This window comes from Drosophila navojoa, chromosome 3, assembly GCF_054131105.1.
Source record: "Drosophila navojoa isolate 15081-1374.11 chromosome 3, UAZ_NAV_1.0, whole genome shotgun sequence".
Lineage (NCBI taxonomy): Eukaryota > Metazoa > Arthropoda > Insecta > Diptera > Drosophilidae > Drosophila > Drosophila navojoa.
This window is the reverse complement of record NC_142891.1, coordinates 1,199,462-1,219,983: the sequence shown is the minus strand read 5'-3', so window position 1 is coordinate 1,219,983 and position 20,522 is coordinate 1,199,462. Positions and strand designations below refer to the sequence as shown.

At 39.1% G+C, this 20,522-nt stretch overlaps 2 protein-coding genes across 2 annotated transcripts in view; one reads left to right on the top strand and one right to left on the bottom strand.

Moving 5' to 3' along the window:
• Window positions 1-731: 731 nt before the first annotated feature.
• On the bottom strand, window positions 732-1,687 carry LOC108649573 (cilia- and flagella-associated protein 299). Its single transcript, XM_018098539.3, has 2 exons — window positions 1,277-1,687; window positions 732-1,211 (listed from the first exon to the last, which is right to left on the bottom strand). Exons 1-2 carry the CDS (start codon window positions 1,580-1,582, stop codon window positions 810-812), a joined length of 708 nt encoding a protein of 235 aa, XP_017954028.1. The 5' UTR covers window positions 1,583-1,687; the 3' UTR covers window positions 732-809.
• Window positions 1,688-18,954: 17,267 nt separating this feature from the next.
• The window catches only part of LOC108649650 (uncharacterized), a 203,819-nt gene continuing 202,251 nt past the window's right edge, over window positions 18,955-20,522 (top strand). The window contains exon 1 of the mRNA XM_089258590.1: window positions 18,955-18,975. The gene's annotated coding sequence lies outside the window, so the exon portion shown is untranslated. The remainder of the gene's footprint in view (window positions 18,976-20,522) is intronic.

Genomic DNA, 20,522 nt, shown 5'->3' with positions numbered 1-20,522 from the left:
TCTGAGCTACTAATATTAATAAAATTCTAAAATTTATGGCATGCTTTAGATATTTAGAGAACCATTTGCTACCCATATCTGAAATGGCTGTGAGGCATCAGCATAAATTTATGTCGGGCAATAAAATCGCCACAGCATTGCCTTCAAACGCATTCACATGCTCACATTCTCAATTATTTATTCCCAATTAAAGAAAATTAACCTAAATTTAACCAAGGCCTTGCCTAGCCTAAGCTTAGCTCCAAGTAAATTTTGCTGGCAAAGACTTAATTAATTTGCTGAGCGATTGACGTGAGGCTGACTGTCAAGTGCAGCGCACAAAATGAACTGCAAGGACAGCCTCGGCTAGCTAGCTAGCTAGCTGCAAGGATAATTGAGAGTGACAAACGAAATAACAGGCCAATAGCCAGAGACAGCAGCAGGAACTGCGACTCCTGCTAACAGATTTATGGCTCGCAACATGGAAAACTGTTGAGCAAACATAAAATATTATAAAGCTCGGGTAATTTCCGTTCACTATGATGAAAGAGAGAGAGACAGAGTGAGAGAGAGAGAGAGCTGTATTGGAGGCCTCAAAATGTCCATCAAAACGTCAGCAGGCATAACTGTGGCAAAAACTGATAAGATATGAAAAGCAATTTACGTAAACTGTCAACGACAAATTCCCTTTGGCAGGGAACAGGAGCGGGGAGCGGGAAGCAGTGGAATTAAATTATCAAGCTCGTTTCACATGCGTTCTATAACATATTTATTTGTGTGGGCATTTGGCATATAATCCTCGTGTCACTCACAGTTTCCGCTGGCCCTGACTAATGGATGCGCCGTATGATGTGGTCGAAGAACATGCAGTCCCCGTAGATGCTCGACCTGTAGACATTGCGGATGGCGTTCCGACTCTCGCTGCAGCAGCAGCCGGCATTCACGCAGACCACCTTGAGATCGCCGCGATGCATCATCAGCAGGCTGTGGGCCCCGTTCGGGACGACGCGAAAGTTGTCGCTGTCGTTGAAGCGCACCTTGTTCGAGTACCAGTCGAAGTAGCTCAGGTCGTGCGGCCTTGGCACCAGCTTCGCCTTGCCCTCGTATATGGCCTGCCAGTTGACATACTGCTCGGAGTTCCTGCAGTTCGACTCGCGCAAGCTCTGCTCCAGGTCGATGTAGCCGGAGATGTCGAAGCCCTTGTGCGAGCGCGTTATCATGAAGACAATGGTCTGCGAATATGGAATGCGATCTATTATATATGCTGTTAGTGATTGATTGAACTACTTCGACTCACCGCAATCTGTTTGTTGATCAGCTTCAGTTCGCGTTGGGCAAACTGCTTGAGGACCTCATCGTCGCCCTTGTAGTTGGCGCCGTAGAGCGTGGAGCCGCCCGTGCCACGGGGATTCCACATGAACTCGAGCTTCTTGCGCTGCTCGGCGAACTCGGAACGGCTCAACAGGGGACCCATGCAGCTCTTGCCACAGGCCGTCTGAATGAATTGCCTGCTGACGTTCCAGTTGCGTATATAGCGAACATCGTTGATGTTGATAAACTGGTCCAGGTACTCCTCATACGAGCCATAGTTCAGCAGCGTCATCTCGACCTCGAACTGTGTCCAACCTCCAGCGAAATTAATCAATGAGCAATGAGCGAAAAGCACAAAAAGCAAAATATGAAAAGCTCAACTCAAAAGCCAAAATAATATAATATTCCCCCAAAAACTGACAGCAAAATCATTGCTGAAAGGCAAACTTTCCATGCGATCTTGTGTATACCGCATATAAAAATAATTAAATATACACACGCACACTTACACACACACACACACACACACACACATATACACACTCACACACACTCACAGTGATTCGCTCGTGCTGCAAATTTAATAAATGGAAAAAGTTTACAATGCCTCGCCAAAAGTTCTGCATATTTTCAATTACAGTTTTCTATGTGCGACGCAGACTGACGACACACACACACACACATCGTCTCTCTCTCTCTCACACACACACACATACACATACATATTTAAATACACATTTTGCCTGCCCATATGCAACTAATTACTTCATCAACATTTAAAGCCGTGCGGCAGATGCAATTTTTCATTTTCTTTTCTTTACCGTTAACAACTTTTCACTATATTATTCAGTTTCGCTAAAAGGTATTAATGGGTATGCACAAGGCTGCAACGTGTCAGCAGAGTATGTAAATCAGATAGTTAAAGATTTTTTAAAGCAAAGGGTATTTGGAGCGTAGTAAAAAGTGAACGCTAAGAACTTTGATTATATAGAAAGCGAAATTTTTACAATAATATGCATATCTACAGTTATAAGTCATTAAACTTTGCCAGATTACAGGCTATATTCAAGTCTAAATTTGTATAAAAATATTTGCTTTCGCGCTTCTCTAACGAATTACATTAAAGTGTATGCTATTTACAGGGTATGGCAAGTGTCAATCTTGTTCTCCAGTTTCTCTTTTTATACGGCATTTGCAGCTCCATTTGCAACAACAAACTTTTGATAAGTCTGTTTTTTCTACTGCATATTTTCAGGCATTTTACAGGGTATATGTCAACAGCATCATCCTATTAACTTACCAATAAAAACCAGCTTTGATTTTTAGATGATATTTTAAAGTGTATTCCCATTAACAGTCATTTTCCTCATACAGACAGTGAGTAGTCTAACAATTGCTGAGTTTGCTTAGTCTACAGGGTATCTCAATTGCAAGTACCTAAAATACAAATAGTCAAATGGATTTTTTGAGAATATCATAAGGTCTGTTAAAAAGAATAAAATGTTTTCAATGTTAGTTGATCACACCCGATGCCATTTACAGGGTATCTAAAGTGTCATTCACTGGAAATATTTCACGTTGTTGCCTTCTTACTTATTTTTAATTTTAATACAATAAAAAGAAAATAGTAGAATGCAAGCTGAAAACGTTAGTGTGTGTGTGCGTAGGTGTGTGAGTCTGTGTGTGTGTGTGTGAGTGAGCATTCACGCTATTTAAACACGATTCCCACTGTTTGCTGCAGTTGTTGCTGCTGTCGCTGCTGCAATTAACATGCTGCTGCTGTTGCTTGTGCTGCTGCGACAGTTGCTCCTGCTGCTGCTCCTGCTCCTCCTGCTGCTGCTGCTGCCAACACTTGAAGCTAAATCTAGCAGCAACCATGACGATGTCGCCGACTCCTGCTGCTGCTGCTGCTGCTGCGTGCTTTGTCACCATCTTGCAGTCGTCCGCCGCCTCCTTCAGCGCGTAAATTGCTACTTCGCGGGGGCAGCAAGTCTCGCCTCCTCTCTGCTCTTCTTCTTCTACCTCTACTTCCAGCTGCACAATTTTCACTTCAGAGGGAAGTTGGCTCGGTGAGGCGACGCCATTGTTTGACTTGGTCATTAGTAAATGTACTTTGTCGTAGCGTAAAAAGGAGTTAAGTGCGCACTCTAAGGATTTATGCGAGTCTCAGCTTATGCCACAGTGTGTGTGTGTGTGTCTGTGTGTGTGTTGGCTACTAGCATGGGGCAGCATTAAATGCCAGCAGTTGCCATCAGAATGCGTTAAGTGCGCATTTCTCTTCAATGGACACAAAGGACGTTTGGCAATTCAAAGGACTGTGATTCAGATTGAGCTAGAGCTTCAGCTACACTTATGCATATTTATGGTCATGATAGACTATATGCTTATGAAATGCAATCACAACATCTGAGACTATCTATGCAGCTCCAAGACAAATTTAAATAAATATTGATTGAGCTATGAATGATATGAGAGTAACTTGCATAGCATAGCACGATATTCCTACAATCCTACAATCTATTTATAAATGTTTAACAAACTTATCAGGAATTGTTTACATACGTTTAACAAATTTATCAGGATTTTTTTTACATATTAAGCTAGAAATTGAGACATGACAAGACAAGTATAACATAGAGTGTAGAGCATATAAAAAAAGTATATACCATCGCAAAATTTTGACTAGTTAGGTGAAGAGTATTTTGATTGGAATATCAGCTCGGAGGGTGCAGGGTATCTCGTAGTCAAGCAGTTTCGACTAGAGCTTTCTTTCTTGTTTTTTTTTTTTCTTATCACATTGTTAGATAACTTACTTTATTTTAAAGTGACAATCATATATTTCTATTTACCACACCATGGCCTTAATATTTTTTTAATTTTTACTGTATAAGGTACTCTTATTAACCGTTGCACGACTCTACCTCGAGAATTTGTTAACAGATTTTAGACCCAACTAAGCACTTGGTATGATATTAACTTGAGTATCCTTCAGAGAAAATTATTATTTTTGATTCATGATATTCTATCGAATTCATTCAAATGCCAACAGCCCAGTTTCAGCCTACATAGGCGATGACTATCGCCTAAACTAATTGACAATTAACCAACAGCACATGAGCTAAAGTCATTCTCACATAGAGCCCCTTTCCCCTTTCCCCCCATTCGATTTCCGTTTGGTTTTGAGCAGCACAAATTATCGAATTGCTGTCGTAAATTGCACAGAGAACGTCGCTCGGCTTCCCACTTGCCGTACGTCTTTGCCAATGAAATCAAAGCCACATAAATTGCACAAATAATTCAGCGCCGAGAGCCGGCTCGCTCCCCCAGCAGCTGCCCCTACCGGCAGTAGCTCAAGCTCAATTGCAGCGAACGGCGAGTGCAGCTGCAGACAAAGGCAGAGCCAAAAGAATCGTCACTTACAGCTGACCGCAATGCTAGCCAATCCAGGCACAGAGAGTGAGAGAGAGAGGGAGAAGGAGATAGCCTGAGAGTTAGAGTGGAGCACTATGTCTGTTGGCCGCAATCGATCAAAAGGAATTATGTCTCAACACAATTGTAAATAAATCTTTGCGGTCATGTGGACATTATGTGCATGTGGAGGCCAAAAGGCTTGGCCATATCCTAGCTCCAACCACAGAGACCACTCACACACACACACACACACGCATACATAGACAGAGGCATGTGGCTAAACCCTGCATATCACATATATGAAGATTGAGTGGTAATGTGTGCAAATCTAACCTCTTCGAGCTGAGCTCCTACTCCAACTGCCACGCCCCACTACCTCTGCCACCCCCCCCTTTCCATAGACTTCTGCTGCTTCGTTGTCCTTGTGCCTGGCCGTTGACATGTTGGTAAATTGGTCCTTAGCCGATTGCATCGATTGCCGTTACAGCGCAGACAACGAGTCTATGCTCCCACATTTGGCTCCCAGTCCGGCCCGCCGCTCAGCATTTTGCCAGCTTGGGAATTAAGTCTAAATGCCGGAAATTAATCTGCTCGCCGACTACAAATGCAATATTATTCAATGTGATTTTACAAGTGTCCTTGTCATTAGGAAACTGCCTCGCCTCGCCTCGCCTCGCCTCGCCTATGACTGTGCCTATGCCTATGCCTATCCCGGTCCTTAATGGCCCTGCGGCCCAGTCCGGCCTGGCTTTGGTCCAGAGTGCAAAATTTATAATGCGCATCGATAATGATTTGTTATTTAAAGCTCAAACAAATATCCGGCAATTCGAGCGTGGAAAACCCAAGGAAATACAATTTGAAAATAAAAAGGAAAATCCCACTCAAAGTTCGCGCTGCTGTTGTCTGCTTATCACGTGGCACGCGAAAAACCACAAGAAACTTATCGGCATATAATCAAGAGACGACGACGACGACGGCGACGTTGCTGGATTCGAGTTTGAGAATGTGAATCATTGCCCAAGTTCTTTTTTATTTCCATCTCAATTTTTCTTTTTTTTTTTTCCTTTGGGTTGTACATTAATTTGTTTTTGCGGAGAAATGCCTGGGGCTTTGTGCAATCAGCACGAGGATGTGCCGCGGCCAGCTGTCTTGGCAACAAAGCCTTTTGATGCTGTCGGGGGAAATTTGGGAAATTCGATAGCAGGAAATGAATCGGTCGACAGCGCGGCGTATGTGCAACGCGTGGCAGCAGTCGCAATAGCCGCAGCCACACCAACGCCACCAAACCAAGATAAGTGAACAGCCATTTAGTCCTTTGGGACGCGACAGGCAGGAGTGGCACGAGCAGCAGGAACAGCAGCAGCAGGAACAGTAGACGAAGCAGCAGTCGCTGTAACTGAAAACAGATAAGCGAGTTCTCACATTCACTTTCAAACAATTTTCAACAAACATTTTCCTTCTCCTCTTCTCTTTTTTTTATACTCATTCACGAAGTGAATTATTATACTCATTCACGAAGTGAATTAGTATATTGGTTTTGTGCAATGTCCGTCTTGCTGTCCGTCCGTCCGTCCGTCTGTCCGTCTGTCCGTCTGTCCGTCTGTCCGTCTGTCCGTATGAACGCAGTTCATTTCGCCGCTATTGAAGCTAGAGACTTGAAATTTGGAACACATACTCGTGTATAGCTCCGATTTGTAAAGTGTTAAAATTTTCCCGATCCGCCCACTAGGGGCGTGGCAAATCGGAAAATGCATTTTCCGATATACCAGAAATCATGTTAGTTGAAGAGCTAGAAAGTTGAAATTTGGTATGTAGATCCGCGTTGACCCCCCAAGTCCAAAAAGCTATGGTGGATATATCTACGCCCATTGGGGGCGTGGCAAATCAGATAAAACTGTATCTCCTAAAGTTCTAAAGCTAGAACGTTGAAATTTCGCACGTGAGCTAATGCTATAATTCTATAATGATTGGTGAAAAAATTTTATGTCTACGCCTAATAGGGGCGTGGCAAATCGGACCTGAAGATATAGTGATTTTTCAAATTTGGCTATATTTTAGGCACTATTGATGCTAGAGACTTGAAATTTGGTATATATACGCGAGTTGATCTCCCAAGTCCAACAAGCTGTGGTGGATATATGTCCGCCCAAAGGGGGCGTGGCAAACCGCAAAACTTTATATCTCCTACAGTTTAAGAGCTAGAAGCTTCAAATTTGGATAGTTGAGTTACTGGTAACCTCCTCTATCGATGCCCCAAAAATAATTGTCACGCCTCTTTAGGGGCGTGGCATATCGAAAAATACCCTGTAATTTTCACATTTTTGAGCGTAAGCATTCAAATTTTGCATTTACGTTACCGTTAGCTCTTTCTAAGAACTGGCCAAAAATGAGGTGTCTACGGCCACTAGGGGCGTGGCAATCGGCATTTATAGTATCAAATTGCGACATTTATATGCTTGAGCTACCTACATACATATGTATGTATGTATATGTATATACAAATAGGCTTAATAGGCATTGATAACACGGAAGGAAAGATTTTTATAAAATATAAAAATAAAATTTAAATATTTAAAAAATATAAAAGAAGCTAAAATAACAAAATTTGCAATTTACAAAAAAGAGTTTTCCGCGGGATTTGAACTCGCACCCAAGCCATGTTTGTCAAAATAACAAAAACAAATTTAACCGGTGCCTTTGCCGACAGCGCTACCGCCTACTGTCAACAATAGTAATTAAAATGAAATCCAAAAATAAGATTCTTGTTATGAGAGTAGCGGATGGTAAATTCAAAAACAAAGCAAAAACAAATCAGTCTCATTTCAACGCTAGAGTATCCTTTTATGTGTACATACATACACACATACAAATGAGCGCGTGCATAAGAAAGGCTGGAATGCTTGATGCTACATATGCGTGCAGACTTATGTGCATACATATACATGCATATATGCGTACATACATATATGAGGGCTATTTAAGAAGAAACAAATTAAAACTTATAAAATTGTTCAATTAGAAAAAAGAATAAAATAAATATCTATTTTATAAAAACGAAATATGTATGAAAAAAATACGCAACATTGAAGGGGCTTTGAACCTCCGCCACTGTAACATATCTTATGACGCCTCTATCACCCACGCTATCGTTTTGCTTGACAATCTGTTAGCTAAAATACAATAAGCTAATAACAGAGCGTCATCTGACAAAACTACAACAACAGCTAGAAAATCCAGAAATCAATCGCAATTCTTAGAATGCTAAAAAGCGCACTGTTGTAATGTAAGCAAACGCTAAAGAATCTGCAATAGGTGTGACCGAAAGCTATTAACGAAAATTACCATACATTTGTACTCAAAAAGTGCACGATCAATATAATAATTATCGATTACTCGATAAAAATTACCAAAAGCTACAATTTCTTTAAGGCCAAATTAAATTTGAAATAAGAATAAATGCCCCCTTGTAAACATAGCATCATGTATACGGACTGTGAATGAGTATTCCGCAGTCGGTAGCGCCCGACTGCAACGTTCTTACTTGTTTTTGTGAAAACTTTTAGGGAAGTGATACAAAATGTATGAAAAATAATATATGTAAATCAAATACAAATGCGAAAACACAATATAAGGCAAAGATATAATAAAAATTAATACTTGATATAAACTAAAAACAATTATGCTAATTGTATTTATTAATTTACTCAATATATTTAATTTAATCTTGCTAAACCAAGTTTGTTTTTATTTATTTTTTTTCAGCTGCCTCGTTGACTTTATATAGCTCAATTTAAGACATATAATGTAAAAAAAAAAGTCTGCCTGAAGACTTTTGTGGCTCTGGCTTAAAAATTGTTATGGAGATTTAATTCTTTGTAAAAATAAATAAATAAATAAGTAAACATATTTCAATTTAAATACTTAGTAAACAAAAATTTTTATTTTTTATGTTTGCCTTTTTAAAAGTTTATTGAAACGATTTGTTTAGTTGTGCTAACTTTTATATTATTTATTTATATATTTGTTCATTTATTTATTTATTTTTACTTTTTTGCTGCCTTGTTGAATTTATATACATAAATTATTAATTTATTTAAATTTGAAGTAAACCATTTTTTTTATGCCTCTTTAAAAGTTGATTGAAAACGATTTTGAGAACAGCTCATAAAAATCATTGCTGTTAATTCGAAGAGGTATGACAAATTTATCTCATTTGATATCTAAAGTAAATGAATTTAATGAAAGCTGACATAAGGCGGATTTATTTATGACTTTGCAAATTTAAAGGTTCTTTGTTGATATAAAATTTAAGATGTAATAGAAGACAATTGATGAATATATGAGGTATATATATGAAGTATATATGGGGTATAGATTAATGTATACAAAAACTATTTGTTTTTAAACTTAAAGAGTTTATTATTATTATTTTTTATTTTTTATTTTTGCTATCATCATATTTTAATTTTTATTATTATTAAATTTTTTATTATTAGTGTTTTTTATTTATTGTAATTTGTAATACTAAATTATAGATTATGTTTCTACAAAACTACCTCTATTCATTTTTATTTAGACTTTAATTCGGCAAATAATATTTTTGATTTGATTTTTTCTAAATTTCCATCTGAAGCCTATTTCCGTTAGGTTCGACTGAATGCTTGAAGCCTTTTTCTTGTTATGTTCTTCTCCTTCTTCTTGTTGTGGACTTGTTCCTAAATCTGTATACCATCCACACAATCAATTTGTTTCCAATCTTCCTTAACGTGCCATCAAATGTTATTTTGTTAGCTGATTAAATGTTATGAAATGGAATTCGGTCCATGCCATTATGAAATGCCCCGTTAGCCAACAGTACTTAGGCTTTAAGTACATTGTACATAGCTATGAGTATGTGTGCGTGTGAGTGTGGGCGTGGCAGTGGGCGGCATGGCATTAGAACGGCAGCAGCAGCTGCTACCTGTCTATCTGTCCCTCTGTCTGTCTGTCTGTTGTGTCTTCTCTCTATTGTTTGGCACCTGCTGCTCCTGCTGCTCCTGCTCCTGCTGCTTGTTGTTGTTGCTCGTGTTGCTGGCCATTAAAATGGCCTTGCCATATGCCGAGCATATTAATTTTTGTTCCACATTCAAGTTGAAAGCGACTCGGCCAACCCAGCCACACCCACACCCACACGCCCACTCACATCCATTGAATGCCTTTCCCTCTCCCTCTTCACATCTCTCTCTCTCTGTCTCTCACATAACGTGACACGTGAGCATCGCTTACGTGGTTATGGCTATCGCTTTTACGTAATTTGCTCGTTTATAGCACGCATCATTGTTGTAGCCAGAGATGCCGTTGCTGCTGCTGCTCCTGCTGATGCTGCTGTTGCATGCTCAATTAACAGAAGCACGCTGAAAGGCCTCTGCAGACGAATGGCAGGTATTTTTGATGGTTTATCTTTATGTTAATTAAGCTCTCGGCTCCACAGTAATTGCACTTAACTGAAACCTTAGATGAAAGCCTCTATGGAGCAGCTGGAAAATTATTCTGTATTTCTGCCATAATTACTACAGCTTCTAAGGGTAATTAAAATGTTGTAGAGTATTTATATAATTACTTCAATTTCCATGGCTATTTCAAAGCTGTCAATGTTGTAGAATATTTAGCCAGACAATATCCAATTAAATTATGAAAATAAATGTAGAATTTATATATATGATAATATATATATATATATAGTGCATTCAACAATATATCAAATATCATTTGCTCCAAGCAGCTCGCCATTCAGGTATGATCTCAGCTCTAGGAAGAGCCAAGTTTTGAGTTAAGTTCCCGAGTTAAGCATGAATTGTGTGAAACGCATATTTGAGCAACAGACCGGAGCAATGGAAGCAGTTGCCAGTTTGGCAGTTGGCATGTCCAGTTAGCTGCTTTGGCTCTGGCCAAAAAAGTTTCTGGTTTCTAATTATTTACAAATGGCCAACGGCTGGAGTTGGAGCTGCAGCATTGTCCGCAAAAAATGACCAAATCCTTGCAGCTAACCGCACAATTTTGTTATTTTTGTGGTGTTGGCAAATTTATCTAAGCTTGCAGCAACTGGCAACAAACAGCAGCAGCAGGAGCAGTAGCAGCAGCAGCAGCAGCAGCAACAGTCCAAAAGCTGAAAAGAAAGAAATTTCTTGGTATGCTGTCAGTTCTCATTTGGTTGAAACTGTTGGGAGATAGCGCAAGCAGCAAGGGACCAAAGACACACATGCGCCAGCACACAGAGCGAGATAGAGAGAGAGAGAGAGAGAGAGAGAGAGATAGAGAGAGGGAGACAGCATAGCACATCCGTTAGCCAGTTTATTTTTGGGGCATTTTGCGGACTATCAAAACAAAAGTGAATAAGTTGTTGCCTGTGGAATTTATGCTGTGTTTACTTAAAACTGCAAGACAGCAATTGTTGTTGCTGCTGTTGCTGTTGTTGTTAAAACAACACATGTAGCAAGTCTGCTGGGGTCGCCTCTAATGGCAGTTTACATGCCAACAGAACCTCTGGCCATGTCTAAGCATATTTGCTCTAAAACTAAACTCATACATACACACATATATTTATGCACAGGCTTTGACTCTCTCCCTCTCTCTCTCTCTCTAATTTGCTTGTAACTTAATTTGCTTTAGCTTAAGTCGAGCTGAGCCAGGTTCAAGTTTTGTTGGCGCCATCAAATGTCATTTTAATCATATTTCTTGATATACCCAACTTTCGCCTTTGTGGCCTAATAAAGCCCCAAAGCGTTTTACCAAAATTGAAAACTCGTGCAAATAATTTACATAATGTGCCTTGCCAGACGCTCACACACACACACATACACACATAAACACTTTAACTGCTAGCGTGTAAGCCTCACTCAGACATCGGGATATTTCTTTGTACTTGACAAGAGGCTGGCATAAAAACCAAAAACAAAAGCTTATACGATTTCGATTTTACAATATAGAACAGCTAAATACTCTTACCATAGAGAGCGTGCTCGTTCTTCCTCTTTCTCTGGGACTAAATATAAGATTGTCTAGTTACATATAAATGTTTACAAATTTAAGCTAAAATGATATACATTTATTTTTATTTATTTATTTTATTTTATTTTATTATTATTATTATTATTATTATTATTTTTTTTTTTTTTTTTTTTTTTTTTTTTGTATTAACTACTCATTTTTAAAAAATATTTTCTTTTTAATTTAAAAAATTTTAATTATTGAAAATTATTGTCCGAATAATTTATATAATTTTATCAATTTATATTATTTATTTAAAACATTTCTTTTTAATGTTGCCTACAATCTTCTTCATATTCAGCTCAATTTGAATCAGAATTCTCCTCCTGCTTGCATCACCTAGTCCATCTACCTCTACCTCTAGTGTATTCAAAGAGAGAAATGCTAAGAAACTGAGCTGTCAACACGCTCACAGCATCGCTCTTCGGCTGAGCTTGGTTCATATTTATATTTTGTATTATTTATGCATATATAATACGCATTTCGAAAGCCAGACAATGGGCAAGAAACTCTCGAGGCATTCAATAAAATATGCAAAGGCCGTTTATGTGCCAAGAACTCTGGCGGTTCATTAAATAAATACAAAGGACTCTGTCTGGTAGGAAATTCTGGGAAATACTTATTTATAGATATAAGAGAAACAACATTTCAATATGCGCATAGAAGTTAATATAGATGGAGAAATATGTGGGAATATATGCAGAGAAGAATTCACGATTCAATTTCCCAGAAACTCATTTGGGAAATGCATAGAATTTTAAGCTAAATAGAATACAAATTTGATTCAGCTTTTCAAATATTTATAAGCTGTGTGTGCTTAGAATTGAAAAAAAAAAAAATTTAGTATTTTTTCTGGAAAAACAAAAATGTTCATCTTTAAAGGAAAAATCAAAAATTGAAGCTAGATTTGTTACTAGGCTGCTGATAGCTATAGAAAAAGTATTATTTAAAGTAATATTTTGGAAATCGAAAATTTAATTAGGAACGATAGTAGATTTGACATTTGACATTGACATATTTGAGAAGCAAGTTTTCTATAGAAAATAAAATTTACAAAATATTTAAAAGTCAATCACCATCACAAAAGAAATTCACTAGAATTTTTCACCATATACCGAAGTCCTTTCAGCTCTCTGCTTCAGTTTGTCTCATAAGGGAATATATATAATTTTAAAGCGATCAAAGTTATATTATTATATCATTCCTGTCTTGGGTGAAGAGAACCATGATTCAGTATTGAAATAGAGAAAGCTGACAAATTTATGAGACAATATATAGATCAAATGAATATTAAAAAAAAATTTAAAAAAATTCAGAAAAAAATATTCCGATATTTCCAATGATTTTCTGAATAAATAAGAGAATCAAATCATCTCGAAATTTAATGTTTAATTATTTTAAATAAATACTTATAGTTTTAGCATGCAACACTAACCCTAACTAATCAATTTTTTGCATACAAATGAATTGATTTGAGCCCACTGTGCTCAACTGAAAGCGTCATATTTAATATGCAAGCGACGGCATATTTCACTGGGAAAACGAAATTAGCCTTAAATTGTTCCCCGCCAAGCGACATGGTTATTAAGTGCTCCACATGCACTCACACACACACACACACACACACACACACACACACACACACACACACACACACACACACACACACACACACACACACACACACATGCACACGCATACGCACACCTACATGCATATAGTATATACACTTGATATACTTACTGTCGGGGATATGGATACTTTATTTATGGCAATGGGCGGCATTAATGAACATGATGCCCCCTCCCTCTCCCTCCCCCTCTTCCTGCAACTTTCCACTTTTCTCGAGTTAGTTGTTGTTGTTGCTGCTGCTGCTGTTGTCATTAACCTCAATTTATTTATATGGCTAAGAGCTGTATTCCGGGCCCTGTCACTCTTGACTCTTGGCTGGCATTGGCCAGCTGCAATAATTGCTGCCAAATTGCAGCCTGGGCAAATGGCCAAGCGGCCAAGAAATGCCACGGACTCTGGTCAGGCGAGTGGGTGGCTGTCAGTGGGCGGGTGGCTGGGGGTGTGGCAATGCAAACTTAATTGAAGTGTAAGCCATTGAAGTTGAAAACTGCAACGGACCCAATCTTCAAGCGCCCGCCGGCTTAGTCCAGGCTGCAGGCGAAGCGAAGCCAATGCCAAGTCACGTCATCATCACGAGGAGAGCAAGAAAAAAGGAAGTACGAAGAAAGATGCAGAGTAGAGAGAAGAGTGGGGAAGAGAGGGAGGGGGAGGGCAGTCGCTTGCCTCTTAATGGATTAATTTACTTTGTCGCCGCTAGCAAAGCAAAAGCAGCCCGAAGCTGTATGGCAGCCATGGCTGAGGCACTGCTCAGGCAGCGGAGCGTGTAAAAGGTTTCTGTGGCCATGCCACGCCCATCATTTACGCTTGCTTTGCCGCCCCATTAGGGCGACGAGCCAAATGGTGCATGCCGCATCGAACCTAATTGAAATGCTGATGAAAAGAAAATGGCTGTGTTTTCAAAAACAATAATGAAAAGTGAAATAACAATAAAGCGTTTGCCAAAGCACACACACATAGACCCATACACACACACACACACACACACACACACACGAGCACACACACACACTCGCAGTAACACTTAACCATGTGCTGATAAAAAGCGAGGCGAAGCGAAACAGAAACGGAAACTGAAACTAAACAAAACAAAGCCAAACAACGGCTGAGCGGAAACAATGTTGCCCGTGTTTTTGCCGATACCCTGCACACAGGCAGCTGAGCTGAAAGGGTATGCCAAGAGCATAGAGTCTAATGTGTGACCCGATGGAAAAGATATTTGGCTTTAATTGAACTCTAAAAGAATTCTTTATTGATCGATAAGCATTCAGCAAGCTAGATTTTGACTATGATTGAGCTTGAGAAAAATATATTATCGATAATTGATAAAAATTTCAATTATTAGTTGCTGAAACTCTAAATTGAGCATAGGTTAGACCATTGCTAGGAAGAGAAAACAGTAAACTATTTATGAATTAATTCCTATTAAATATTGAAAGAAATTAGCATGAGTTTAATTATTATATATGATAATTGTTATCGATAAATAAAGGATTACAAAAAAATATATATATATAATAATAATATTAAGTCGAGTCTCGATGATTCGTAACACGCTAAATCGAAAATCGCGACTTATCAAAAAAAAATTCTATTCCCTTGACAAAAATTCCTTTCGATAATTTGAAATGCTGTGTAAATTGAAAAGAAACAGATCCGCTTGCCATTTCGAATTATCGGTATCCTACTGCATATATAATATAATTATTTTGCTTACTTAAAATAATAGAAAAATAATCTTTATCTTAGTAAAACACTTGCGATTTTTACAGGTAATCTGTCGGCTGAGCTTTCGCATCTGTGCCAAAACGCTTTTGTTTTGTTAGCGTGTGCTTACTGCTGCTGTTGTTGTTGTTGTTGTTGTAGCACCACGAAACGGCAGCTAACTAACCAAAGCAGACACCCATGCAGCCTCTCTTGGGCTGGCTACACCGGCAGCAGGCGAGCAGCGAGGCAACTGAAAAAGTGGCCCACGACTTTTTGGGGGTGGCCCCCCTCCCCTTTTGCCATATGTTGGTCAAAAATAAATTGAAGTGGTTTCCCCCCAGTCGACCTACATAAACATATTTTAGCCACTCAGTTGGCGAGTTGTGTATCTTTGTGGGCACCTTTTGCCTGACTGCCTGTCGTTGTCCCTGTGTGTGTGTGTGTGTGTGTGTGTGTGGGTATGAAACATTTAGCAAGCAGCGCCTTAACGTATGCAACATTATTTCCAACACTAAAATAAAAAGCCCAACACTATGGCCACAAAACGAGAGAGAGAGAGAGAGAGAGAGCAGAGCAGGCTGGTGGTGGGGCAGGGCGGGGCAGGCAAGAGGGCGCAAGAGGTGCTGTTGATGCCGTTTTAGCATTAAATTAGGTGGCTCTCTGGCAATGTGGCTGGGCCGGCCAGGTGCAAGAGCTTAGCTCAGTGTCGTTCCATGTAGCCCGCATGTAAAGTAGTTTTTATGTGACAACAGCCGCCGTCCGCCTTTTTTACAGCCAGGTGGGTGGGCCGGCAGGCGGGCGACTGAGTGTGTCTCCCGTGGCTTGTTGTGAGTGCATCATTAATTTTAATTTGTATAGCCCAAGCCGACAACATGGCCATCAAGCAAGCAGGCAGGCAGGCAGGCAGGCACGCCAACTGCCAGTTGCAGCAAGGACACCCAGGACACTTGGCCAATTCACACACAGAGAGACATAAAGAGAGCGAGAGAGAGAGAGGGTGCCGCTCCTGGTGCAACCGCAATCCGACAACGTCACTTGCATCGCTGTTTAGTTTCACTTAAAGTGCCCCTTTGTCTCCTCGTCGGCCCCTCAACTAATCTAAATGCCCGCTGTGCACCCCTAACCCCAACCCCGAGCCCAACACCCGCCCGTTGCCGTCTGTTTGCCTTTTTGCGGCTTGCTAAATTATGAATTCTGATGAAAATGAAAATGTGTTGCTTCAACTTTTTTGACCAGTAAATTATTTTTATTTATTTTTTCCCTCTGCTTTGTTGTTTATTTTTATTTTTTTGCCAGTTGTGCAACACATTTTTGTGCAATATTTATTGCACTATTCACTCTGCCCGGCCACAGACAAAAATGCCAAAGGCAGAAAAGTGCCCGAACAATGCAATTGTTTACCCAACATAACAAACATATTTAGGCCAAATAGATTTTTCAATTTATTTTGCTTTATATTTCTTCTTGAAAACCAACAATTTCCACAAAGAAAATTTCTGCTTTTAAACTAAATTGTATATTCTGTGTTGCTTTTTTATGTTTGAAGAATTTCATAAATTTAGTTAAGGTAAACAATGATATACACAGGTGCCGGACATCTCTTTTATTTTGAATAAGAACTGAGTCACTTATATGACTCTTTTTCATTGTCATTGTCATTGTCATTAACAATGATATACACAGGTGCCGGACATCTCTTTTATTTTGAATAAGAACTGAGTCACTTATATGACTCTTTTTCATTGTCATTGTCATTGTCATTGTCATTGTCATTGTCATTGTCATTGTCATTGTCATTGTCATTGTCATTGTCATTGTCATTGTCATTGTCATTGTCATTGTCATTGTCATTGTCATTGTCATTGTCATTGTCATTGTCATTGTCATTGTCATTGTCATTGTCATTGTCATTGTCATTGTCATTGTCATTGTCATTGTCATTGTCATTGTCATTGTCACAGTAAATCCTATTTCCGTTCATTCCTACATAGACATCGCTAACTCAACGCCTTCCACCCAACAAATTACCTAGTTACCAAATATTTAATCGTAGTTTCACACTATTTTCCCTTCACTAATTAGTATAGTTTCACTTGCGCGTGTCTCCATGTGCTCAACTGTGCTTCAATTTTATGTTGCTAATTTTCATTAGGTTCCTGGACGGCTGGCAACTGGTAACTGGCAACTACTTAACTAACTTACCATTCAAGCCCATCCTTGGCACATAAAAATCCGCAACTAATCACCGCATAAACACAGCCGAAAAACTTTTCTCAATCCCAACTGCCAGCTGCATAAAGAAAAAAACAAAACAAGCAAAAAAATGTGAAGGAAGATACATTCAGAGCGGCTCCCATACGCAGCCAATTAGTGGATACTCGTTTACTTTAGTATGCCATAGCTTACTCTGCATATATATGTATGTACATAAAGTTCCCTTTTGCGTTAAATATACCCTGTAGTTGAAGTTTCTGCCAAAGGGGTTGAATGGCACTGAGAGCCAACTCCCATATAGATCAGACATGACTAATATAATAGAGTTTAGCATAACATACTGCAGTCAACAGAGGAATGTTAATAGAATTGAGAGCAACAGAGCTATGTTAAGAAATTAACATTAACAGAGAAATGCCTCCATAGAACACACTTATTGGACTCACATGAGTTATTAACTCTCGTAGTAAACAGAGGGTATCTTAGCCTTATCATACTCCAAGATTCCTTTGCTGCAGCAACATCAAGTGGAAGCCGGGGCAAGTGGCAAGAGCCGCGTTCAACATGAACTGCGCGGATATAAACTTGCAATCAGCGGTTATGTTGAGCGGGGCAGAGCCACTCGCACTCGCAACACAGCAACATAATTACACTTGTCAGTTCATTGTGCCACAATGCGGCAAGGAGAGAAAGAGAGAGAGAGAGAGAGAGAGAGAGGGAGAGAGAGAGAGAGAGAGAAGGACAGAGAGGGATTGTAGGCAGATTGAGCGTCCGAGCAGCTGGAAGCGATGCGTGTAACCAACGCGTGTTGCACGTGCCGCGACACGAGATAATGATCATGTTAATCACAACGACGGCGATGATGATGTTGCATCATGCTGGCCATTTGTTGTGGCTAATTGCGTTAAAGCCGCATGGCTGCCCAGTGGAACGTGACACATTTTGGCGCCTCTTTCGGTTTCGGTTAGCGGCTGCAGCCAACAAAAATTTCAAATATGCACAAATCATTGACCAGCAAACACACACGCACACATACACACGTGCCACAATATTATGAATATAGCTGGCAGACAGTGGGACAGGAGGGGCAGCCAGTGAAGCATTGCAATAGCTAAACGCTGTCCGCTTTTTGGCCATTTTTTCTAGTCAGTCAGTCAGCCACGCCCCCTCTGCCTGTATGCTAGCCCCCACCGCACATTCTATGGCTAAATGTCAGCTTCAATCAGCTGTGCAGTCAGCTTGTCGACAACGTCGCTCATCCGCCCCATGTTCGCAGCGCAACAATTGCGCCGGGCAATAAATTTATCCTCAGCTCTCCTCTTTCACTTCTATTTTGGTTTTTGTTTCTCTTTGTATTCCTTTCATATTTATTGCTCACGTTTTTTGCTTCACTTTGCCCAAAAATGGAATGCAAAAGGCAACCAAAAATAGAAACAGCATTGAAATGCTGTCTCTATTCCTCCCACTCCCTCTCTCCATCTTCCTCTCGCTCTGTCTGTCTCATCAATGGATTGTAGCTCTGCTATTTATGGAACTTTTGATTAATGCCGCACATTTCATATTTATTTCGAGCTCCTCTTTTTTCATATAATTTAAACTTTTGATCAACTATTTTGTCGCAAGCTGTTTCACAATTTCCCAATTCCTTTGGCACACAAAAAACAAAAAACATAAGTAGGCAACAACAACAGCAACAAGGGGAAAGAAAAGCCTCAGCGCCTGGGTTCGATGCGCTGCATGTTGATAGACACTAAACTTTATTCACTGCCACTGCTTTGTGGCCCTCCGCCTAGAAAAATACCCTGGAAAAAATGGAATAGTTGATGCATCTGGGCATTGAAAAGCTTAAGAATTTCCTTACTATTCAGGATGAATTCATAGCAATAAATATTATTATTTTACCATTTAAAATTTATATTTTCATAATTATTAAAATTTATTCCAATTTTTATTAGTTATTAAAATATTTATAAAAATTAATTAAAATTAATAAATAATAATATTAATGAATAATAATAATATTATTAAGGATATAATAATATTATTAATGATAATAATAATAATAATATGAATAATAGTAATAAAAATAAATAATAATAATATTATTAAGGATATACTACTAATATTATGATAATAATTAAAATCTATATTTTCATATTTATTAAAATTTATTCCAATTTTTATTAGTTATTAAAATATTTATAAAAATTAATTAAAATTAATAAATAATAATATTAATGAATAATAATAATATTATTAAGGATATAATAATAATATTAACGATAATAATAATAATAATATGAATAATAGTAATAATAATAAATTAAAATAATAATAGATAATTATAAAAAATACCAAACAAATTAAATTAAAAATTCCAGCTAAATTTATTTGTAGGCTATTCAACCAAGCTACTTTAAATATTGATGGAGTGAATTGCTGTGAATTGTTGAATATATAAACAGCATATCACACAGTCTGGCATGCTCAGCCCCAAGGCTTTTAAACTCGATTTCTCCTGAACGCGTGTGTCGGCATTTTCGCATGTTAGACACAGGCGCGCACACACACACAGACACACACACACAGTAACATACAGCTACTAGTAAAAGGAGCAGTTTGAGCCATAAATAAAATTTAAGCTACACGATGACGACAACAGCTCATAGGTATGTGTGCATGTGTGTGTGTGTGTGTGTGTGAGTGCGGGTGTATTTGAATGTGTGTCTGTGAGCGAGAGTGTGTGAGCACTCAAGCAACAAAAGGTAGAGCGACGGCATTTGATTTATGATTGCTCAGCCAGTGAGGTTAAGACTTTGAAAATATTTTCACAGACACACAAAATACGGGAGGAAACGGGGACCACGATACAGCCAACAGGAACAGAGCGGGCCTATATGCAGTGGGGGGTTGACGGGGGGCGAGTTGGAGGCAATAAGTTGAATGGCAGGCGCAATGGGTCTACCTAAGCGTTAGGTTCTTGGTTGCATCGTCTGTGTGTGTGTGAGTGTGTGTGTGTGTGTGGGTGTGAGTGTGGGCTGCCATAAAGCTTTTATTAGTGGCGGCTATAGCTAGCGCTAAGCATAATGAAAGTCACCCACACACACACACACTGGCACACACACACACGCACACACACACACACAAATATGCACATGAGCACACTCACATATCCTTTATGTAGCTGCCGTTCAATCTAATGTCGCACATGTCAAAAACTGTGGAAATTTGCCTAAAGAATTTCG

What these genes read in the sequence shown, in the direction of transcription:
- LOC108649573 (XM_018098539.3), bottom strand. Translation starts at nt 1,582, where the DNA reads ATGACGCTGCTGAACTATGGCTCGTATGAGGAGTACCTGGACCAGTTT. An exon ending in TGATCAACAAACAGATTGCG is followed by an intron (nt 1,212 to 1,276) that starts GTGAGTCGAAGT and finishes CCATATTCGCAG; the next exon opens with ACCATTGTCTTCATGATAAC.